The sequence below is a fragment of the Anopheles coluzzii genome, chromosome 2, assembly GCF_943734685.1.
Source record: "Anopheles coluzzii chromosome 2, AcolN3, whole genome shotgun sequence".
In the NCBI taxonomy this organism is placed as follows: domain Eukaryota; kingdom Metazoa; phylum Arthropoda; class Insecta; order Diptera; family Culicidae; genus Anopheles; species Anopheles coluzzii.
Window position 1 is genome coordinate 99,535,656 of NC_064670.1, and position 9,283 is coordinate 99,544,938.

The 9,283-nt window shown below is 43.0% G+C and overlaps 1 protein-coding gene across 1 annotated transcript; it reads left to right on the plus strand.

Annotated features, from left to right (window-relative positions):
• Positions 1-2,635: 2,635 nt before the first annotated feature.
• LOC120950245 (uncharacterized) lies at positions 2,636-8,594 on the plus strand. Its single transcript, XM_040368131.2, has 4 exons — positions 2,636-2,841; positions 3,873-4,132; positions 5,094-5,221; positions 6,939-8,594. Exons 1-4 carry the CDS (start codon positions 2,836-2,838, stop codon positions 7,199-7,201), a joined length of 657 nt encoding a protein of 218 aa, XP_040224065.2. The 5' UTR covers positions 2,636-2,835; the 3' UTR covers positions 7,202-8,594.
• The last annotated feature ends 689 nt before the right edge of the window (positions 8,595-9,283 follow it).

A 9,283-nucleotide genomic window follows, 5' to 3' on the forward strand; every position in this document is an offset into this window, starting at 1 on the left:
ACCATTTCTGAGGTTAGCTGTTTTGGAGAACCACAACCCAAATGGCCGGAAATCCTTTGCGGGTGTCGTGTCCAATTAGGTGTAGCTGATCCTAGCCAAGTGTCGTCCGATGACGTCAGACAAATGGGAAAAGTGTTTCTCGTTCCATTGGATAACTTTTTGCACATGTCGGTAAATGAAGTGGAAGAAACGTCGAAAATACTTCTGATTCAGACAAGAAACTGTTACTCTATTTGCTTTGATTATGAAATCGTTTTAGAACAGTTTAAGCTTTTTTACTTTTACCATCAACCTTTAGATATAGTTTTTCCGATAATAAACATACAATCATTCCAGCACGGGACTGTAAAAAGTGTCCAATAAAAAACAAAACTCCAATCGACAAAAACAATACACTCGAAAATGCCATTTGCTGGTGCGGACGATAACGGAGACCAAACGCAATGACCGCATGTAAACGGATTACCCATTTTACGATCCACCGTCCCAGCGTCCTGCGTCAAACTGACAGCGTGTGTGAGTGTTCATTAGTGCCACGAGCACCACATCCTTAATCCCGGCGACAAATTAACCCATTTTCCAGGCCCAGGCTTGTCACGCTTTAGTAGTAGTAGTAGTAAGCGAAAAGGGAAACGTGTCCCATAAAATCGTTCTCACAGGCAGCAGCTTACCAGAGTGTGCCAGATGTTGGCATGTTGGCGTCAGTTGCCTTCTTTCGTCTACTCCTACACAATCCCACTTGCCGATCTGACTAAAAAACATGGTGTTGAGGTAAACAAGTGTGGACGATATCTCTGGACCCGTTCCACGTGGCAAAGGACAAACGCAAAGGTTGTAAAATCGATAAAAAAAATCATCCATCCACTTACTGTAAAACTATAAACTATGAAGTGCATCGATATGGATATCAGTGACGCAAGTGGAATAATGTGCACCTATTTCATAACGCTAGTAGAACACTCTCGCAGAAGAGAATGTGGAAGGCAAACAGTGATGAAAAAATCGATAAGTAAAGGTAACTGATAGGGTTGTAAAAATGGTTCCCGGAGCGAAGCAATTTAGGCTATAAAATGCGCAAAATGTTCATGTAGCAGGTGTGCCATTAGCATGAATCAATATCTTAATGATATGATCGGGAACATAAAATGGAAAATTGAAAAAAAAATTAAACGACTTCTAATTTCATATAGGGCTATCATGTAACTAGGTTATGATGAACGATATGTAATAAATATAAGATGTTTTAATTTTGATACGACAATGATTTGTATAATAACAAAAGTGGCCTGTAAAAGGTATAATAATATACGCGTGATGTGACAATGTTGGTATTACTGAATAGGGCCAAAGTAGAAGAACATAAGAGTTAAAAGTGTTCTAGAGTAGTAAATACACTGATTCTACTTGAATTTATTTTATAAGTAGTAATTAAGCTTTTCGAGATTGATACAGTGTTCTGTTTAAATTAATTGTAAGAACACCAAAATAACCTGCACACTCTACCAAATTCATCTTTATCTGGTAACACCCTAGAAACATCAAAATATAAACCTTACTCCTCCTTTACATATCCAGACTAAATCTTCGTTCGTCTTTTCCTTCGTCTTTTCCAGACTATTAAATCGGAATTAGGAGATCCTTTAGTTTACATTGAACTGTCCAACCATAACACTAAGCTGCTACTCATTATTCTTCTCCAATAAACATTTGGCTCTATAACTGTAAATGTTCAAATTAACCTAAAAATTATGATATTATTTGTAAGAAGTTTTTCAGATCTTCTAGACTTATGAATGTTATGAGGACTTCTGAATAATTTTATCAGTTAATTTTTAATAACAAATCCGAAAAATATCCAAATTTCATATACCCCATATCCTTTGAGAACCAAAATGAATGCTTTTCGCTCGAACAATCCGTTCCCATTAGCTTTTCTTTACATAATTGTACAGAACTACAGTCTACATACATTTTCAAGGCTAAAGTTTCTAGCCCGGAACCAAGCCAGTTACATCATATTCTTTCTACAAACACCGAGACTCCAATTAAAGTACTTCAGAATGAACTGCAATTATACCCACAGGCAAACAGCAACGCGGTTCAGATTTATTGTGCCGCGACAAATATTGTGCTAGGTAAGTAAACTAAAAGCTTACCCCGCCAGCCACAGCTCGATAAGAAAGCTCCGCCGCAACGGCAACGACAACCACAAACGAGCGGTCGTGTGGTGCGCTCTTGCTTCTAACCCGCTGCCCCACACCGATGTTGTTCTGTACATTGTTTTTCCCTATTCCCTATGCCATATGCTCCGGCACTTGACAGCAGCAGGGCCCGGTCAGTGGAACCCACGCCCCGCGACCTTAGCAAGGAAGATAATCAACAAACACCTACGACACGGTTTTCTGTATCGCAAACGCTTTACACCGCCTTCGTCTCCCACTCGTCGCAGGGGCTGATAATTGATCCCGGAACGCGATAGATCGATACCGGAACGCGGGATTTAGCGGGACGCACGGTGGCCAATTATCGGCGGTATCGCTGTAACACGCTGATAAAGCAATTTGAAGGAGCCATCGTAATCCGCCCAGGAGGTGTTCGATAGCGAATCGGGCTACAAAAATCGGCTCGCTCGCAAACGGTTCGTGCAGTGATAATTGACGTGACTGTTCGGTTGCACGCAGCGAACGGATTGATGCAAACCAAGCCCAATTTTACACCATTGGAGTATATACATAAACATATATATAAAAGAAGACGGAACTGTAACATATATCAAACTGCAGTCAATTCTGAACCACATTTAGTGCTTTGTGATACATTTTGCATTTAAATAACATGAAAGTGAGTTGACTACCGTTTCTCATTGCTTTGTCTTCTACGACGCAGTAGTAGTGTCTTAAGTGTATTCATTGTTTTTTATCTCTTCAACGTCTGGTACGGAAATGAAAAAAAAAACGCTAAATTGTACCCTTCTGCAATACAAACACCGACCGAGATGAAAGCGCGGCTATAAAAGTGGTCAGCTCTATCCATGCCCAGCCCGGGCGTGATTGATTGGACACAAAGTGGTCGCAGTACTTCAAAACTGAGCCTGTCGTTGAGTGAAACGGCTTCAAAAAGACTTTCTCAAGGAGGGATTCTTATAAATCACTGCTTGACAAATCGTTGTTAAATCGGATAAAGCTAACCTTTGCTCAAACAGTAACAATGTAGTATGTTTGTTAAAGAGACTCGCTCTATGAGATAATACAGAGCTATCGGAATATTCTAGAACACTTCGACGAAAAACGGGCGCAGATTGGAGCTTTTCCTCTGGTGACCGAACGGAAAAGTATATTTTCCATTTATTAGAGCATGTGATTTGCGGTAATGGAAAAACAAAGACCCTTTCCGCTGCTCCTCAACAATACTCATCTCATTTAGTTCCGAATTCAATGGACCAAGAAGCACGAGAAAAGTTCTTCGCTCCAAAGAAACAAAAAAAGTGATGATTTCCAACAGTTTGATGATTTTGTTTGTTGGTGGCAAATGAGAATTGTTCGCTTTCCCGTTCCGTTGTGTGTGTCGTTTTTCGGAAGTGAGAAGAAAAAATATCGATCCTTGTTTTTATGGTGAATTCATACTAACTGTGCAAAAACGTTGGGCCCAAACAGTTAGCTGGAAGAAAGTTGATCTTTCTCCTTTGCCGTTCACGGTGGACAACAACTCCATTGCACGTAGAACCTTTACCAAGTATATAAGAAGAGCAGCGACCACCAGCGACCACTGCCGTGGTTGTCCTAGATAATTGAATTAAATTATCCACGCCCAATCGTTGTTATCCGTTGTGTGATTTTTCCCCGCTTTTTACGCTTCCCTTCCCTCGTTCTCAGCCTTTCCGTGCAACCGGTCGCCTTGTGCTGGGATTGGAGCTGGCACTACTCCTGCTGCTGGTGTGCGGTGTAACGCATGCCCACACCGAACCGGAGCTCCCGGCGGCCGCGCCGAGTGCGCAGGTTTCACCCGGCGATGCCACGGGACTCGCAGCGGATGCAGGGCAGCATCTTCCTCCGGCGATAGACGCTAAAACGGACGACAGCGCTGGAAAAAGCGTAGTTGTGAACTGGAAGCTGGCCTGCAAACAGCTCTGCAGGTGAGTGCAGCTCGTGTTGGTTGGTAGTGTGGTGCCGCCGTCCGTCGTTTTCTCGGGCACCATGTGAGTGAAATAGTGAGCGGACATGGTGTCTCGAGTGCAGGCAAACAGTCTGTGGCACGATTGCCGCAACTAGATAACGCAAAGTTCTGGGTGTTGATGGGAAAAGTTGAATGCCGGAGGGATATGTATGTGTCTGATGTGTTCATGTGTGTATCAGTGTGTGGAAAAATGGAAAATTTTACATCTCAACGCTCTCTCTCATCCGTTTTATGTGGCTCCTCAGGCAGCAACTGTGTCAAGTGTGAAGGAAAAGCTGCAGATGATTGATGGTTTCCAATTTTACGGGCGAGGCTTTTGTGAAGTTTTACAGATTGCGTGTCAAATAGCCAAACTGATGTGATGTGAAGATTGACTCAGATCTATCCTTTTGTCCCCTTTTTTTGCTTGGGCACAGATTTGCCGACGGGATTAGATGTACTGCTATGTATAGTTATGCTTACTCGAGTGAGTCTTGTGAGACGCTCCTGGAATAATGTTTTCAATTTTCGACAGACATTTTTCCAATACTTGATATCCAAGAGCAGTTGAAATATGTCACACTTCTAGACGCGTTTTTCTCTTCACCGTGTGTCACCTATTTTTCGCGTGCCCATGTTATCAGCGGTCTATTGCTTTTAACAGGCGCAATTAGGCGCAATTGCCATCAACCAGTAGCCACCACAACCATAAAGCACATACTACTGCCACACGATCGCAAACACATTCCGCCGATGGCGATAAACCCTAGGCATCTGGATGGGAGTAGCAGACGAACAGATAATCTTGTGGTGTCCCAATGACGGGACATTTTTGGCCACAGGGACCTCCCGAATAGTTCGCCATAGAGATGCTTATTTTGAGCTGATTTTATATTTAATGTTTATAAATTTTAATATCCCCTCTTTCCCTCTTTTCACAGTGCAGGGCTTGGCGGTCCCAGCTGCGGGTCAACATGGCTCCGCACTACCACTTCCGACTCCCCCACACTCCCGGTGGATAAGGACACGCTGGATGGGGTGTGTCCATCGCTGTGTGCCAACGGGCTCGGTAAGTTTGGTTGCTTTTCTTTAACATCCAAATGAGTATGCGTCAATAGGCCATGAGACCACGGGTCGAAAGGTCACTTCAATGACGTCAGTTAAGCGCCGTAAATCAATCACCGCCCGTATGCATCGATCCGGTGGGTTCCGCTGAACTTTAGAATGTAGATCGCCGATAGACAAGCGCAGCTGCGTGCCGATTGTAATATCTAAATCCCTTAATTTTTTGATAATTAATCAACGCCCCTCCGACTCCGGTGTCAGTTAATTAGGTTGTTTCCCAATACGGGGATAAAGCATGATACTGCGGGGGTTTTACACTAAGCCGATATTGTTGGGACCGACATCGCTTCGGTCAAGCAGTACGTCATAGATAGGACACATCTGGGGGGCTCGTCTCTGTGCGGTCATTTGGAATTTAGCTATCGCCAGTGATACCAGAGTGCTTGATAACAGTATTTAGAAGATTAGAAACCGTTCATGGATGAACACGTTTGAACGAGTTCTAAATAATGAATTACCCTGTGGTGTTGGGCTCTTCAGAGCATAATAGCTTGGGTAGCTTGGTGTCATCTAATGTGACTGATAGCTTCATCTATGTAAGGATTAGTACTAGCGTGAAGCATCCTGACACGTTTCATTTGTGGTTTTCTTGCTGAACATTTACTGACGAGTCAAGAGGCTCTTAATGGGAACGGTCTTAAATGGAGGATTGTTTGGACTTATTATTAGAATAGCACATCTTTGAAATCAGTATTAAACTTATGTTTTGAACGACATTTAGTATAAGGTTATATGTTGAAATATAGCGAATTTGTCATTTCCCGACGGCACTTGATAGTGCTGTGTTACAAAGACTTTTGCTAAGGCTTATCAATTCGTCAATGCTTAACAACATGCCCGTCATGGGTTCAAGCCCCGTATGGATCGTGTCCTTCATACGTTGGACTGACTATCATATGGTACTATGGTACAAGCAGGCCTTGACCGACGACGATAAAATGACTTCTTCTTCAGATAAATATTTTACATACCTTCTAACCTCCGTTTGGTTCGTCAATATCTTGGCCGGCATCAGAAATGTTCGAAATTGGCACATGGTTTAGTGCCTTCGTCTACTAATCACTTATTTCGGTGTTTGTGATAGACTCTGCGTACAAAAATTATGAAATTTCAGGGTTGACCCATTACTCTTCATCTGTCCAATTGACAGGCTGTCCCTACAAAGACAAAGGCTGTTTATATCCATATTCTAAGTCCTGCCTATGGGAAGGTTATGTTTAACGACTGTTCCACTGGACGGACCCATATACTTCGGCCAAAAACTCTTCTGAGAACCTCTTCTCTCGAGCGTGATCATCAGAGTTTTGCCTTACCGGATCAACTATGAATCACCGCTGTCGTCCTTGCTTCGGAGCTTTGCAAACTACAAGGCTACCAAATTATGCTCCGTGGTTTTCGAAGTATTCATTAATGGTAATTCTGATGGCCGATACTAGAGAATTACCCTAAAGCTTGTGAACAAAAGACATCACTGAACTGACTGACGTATCTTGTGTAGAACCGTTATGTAACACTGACATTTCATCACTGGCTACTAAGATGAGGTTTTCACGTTGCAAGAATACCTTCTCTTGGTTTCCATAGCAATCGCGAAGCGTGAAATAAAAAATCTGACCAAATTTCTTTTCCGTTCTCTCTCATTCCTCTCTCTCTCTCCTTAGGTGTTTCCAAATGTAACTGCACCAGTTTCCGGCCGAAGGACCAGTTCGACCAGAACCTTATCTGCCAGGCGTTCTGTACCGTCGCCAGTGTGCAGCTGGCCGGATGCAGCCGTTGCGACGGAACTGGCCCCAGCCTGGGCAACTTCGGTGCATTGGAAATCGTCGAAACGACGACACCGAACTGGGACGAGCTGTGTTCGATGTTCTGCAAGATGGGCGACGGCGGAACACTGTGCAACTGTGATTTGCCGCCGTTCTTCTAATGTGCACACAACCGTGGACACACCACACACACACACAAACCCAACCCAATACAGAAGACATTACGTTCACGCTTACTTCAATTAATTTACCGCGGGGTGCACCTACCCCAATGCGGTACAAAAAACAAAGACGGCGTTGGAATTCATTTCGTGATTTTTTTCATTCACAAAAGACAACAGCACAACATGTGAAATACGTTTTTGGGAGGGATTTCGTGAAGAAGACCGGGTGCAAACGTTATCATTACATATCCGCAGGGTTTGCATGACATGTGCGGCATTCCGCACCAATCTCAAGCTCGCACCGTTTATGCCAGTTTGTTTGCGTTTCAGACGTTTCAGTTCGATCCGTTCCTAAGGTCTTACCTGAGTTTTGAATGACTAGGATAGTTGGAGGAGAAGCAGACGGTAGGATAAGGCAGTCGTCGTTCGACTTTGAACGATCAATGACAAATATCACTCAAAAGGGCTTCCAGGTTGAGGGTGAAACATAGCGGGACACGCCACACTACGCCAGCATCCTTGCTGGTGTGGCCAACATGTCCAGCTTTTGGGGGGGGATTAGAATAGAAGATGCGAGAAGTAAGTAGTAAACGTAGCTGTCAGTCAGAGTCAGTTAGGAGTCTGTTGATCTCTAGTTAGGATTTTGTGTTTTTGGAAAGTTTTAGTCCCTTTCCGCGCGTGCTATCGGAGCGTAAGCTGCCAACATTTGCGCGAAACTAGCGAATGCAACAACAACAACGTAACGCATGTCACGCCAGTATGCATCCAGCACGCGGACATGACGTTGACTACCCTTCCATGTGTCAATTTGTTTAGGATTAAATTCTCTTACGAAAAACACCTCTGCTTTCGATAAAGCCGCACAGGGGTTACACACTGAGGGCGTGAGAGATGCAGAGTGTGTGTGCACACAGTTTTAATTAACAATTTAAGACACGTTCGTCCGTTCAGTTCCGCAGCTGTCTGAGGCTTTCCTGCGTCCATTCAAACCCAATGTACCTCCTCTCCCAACTCCTCAATCCTATTTAGCAGAACTCCCTCGAACGAACGAGAAATGCTGATGCTGCGAAGAGAGCTAACAAGCCGATCGACGACCATATCACATCGTAACGACTACTACATACAAAACAGTCATCATCATCATCCTAATCATGTGAAAAGGAGTGGAAAACGATTCGACATTACTTTGCAAAAAATTTCAAGCAAGCAAACTCTTACCAGGTATTGCACAAATGCTGTGAAAGACAATAATTACCAAATACAACCCTATTTGGAAACTAGAGTAATGTGGGAGACGAAAAAAAAACAATACACGCGAAGAAAAAAAAGAAGAAGAGGAAAAATGCATTTACAAATATTGAAACAAAATTAAACCAAACAAAAAAAAACAGCAACCGCTTTAAAAATCACAAACACACGATATCTAAATGTTGTAACTGTTTCCCTTATTTCCGTGCCGTAACATACATATATATCTATATACACACATATACATATATGGTGCGGTCCCAACAAAAAAAAACAACTAATAATCAATGTTCCAAACATACGGCCACTGCACACGCTGTATGCGCTTTGTTCGGTCGTGTCAGTAAAGAGAGATCGCGAACAAAACAAAAATCCTGCAAACTAACGAACATCTAACATCTCGATCTCGATCTCGTTCTCATCAGACACAGAGCCACCCAGAGAAGGTGGTAATAAAGTCACGGGTTGGTGGTGTTTATTGATTTTGTCGTGGGGGAGAAATCAGCTAAGCGGAGGGGTTGCCGATTTCGCTCAACTGATACGACGCACGGTTGTTTGCCTGTACCGCATGAAAAATCCAACCAAACCGGTACAGAAAGACAGTCAGTGAAAAATGCTCGCTATATGTGTTGTAACAGCAAAGAAACTAGAGCTCGTTTCATTACTTGTCTTGACTATAGGCAATGTTTAAATAAATGTGTTTACACTAATAAAGGGTGTTTTGCTTTTTGAGAATTAACTTGAGAAAATGGAGAATCCATCTTAATTTTCTTTACATCCGCTCACCAACCAGCATGGTAGTAACGGATTAATTCAAATTTTCCTTACTTC

Excerpts from the sequence above, each read along its gene's own strand:
- LOC120950245 (XM_040368131.2), top strand. Across the intron at positions 4,133-5,093 it reads GCCTGCAAACAGCTCTGCAG|TGCAGGGCTTGGCGGTCCCA; the intron begins GTGAGTGCAGCT and ends CTCTTTTCACAG. Across the intron at positions 5,222-6,938 it reads GCTGTGTGCCAACGGGCTCG|GTGTTTCCAAATGTAACTGC; the intron begins GTAAGTTTGGTT and ends CTCTCTCCTTAG.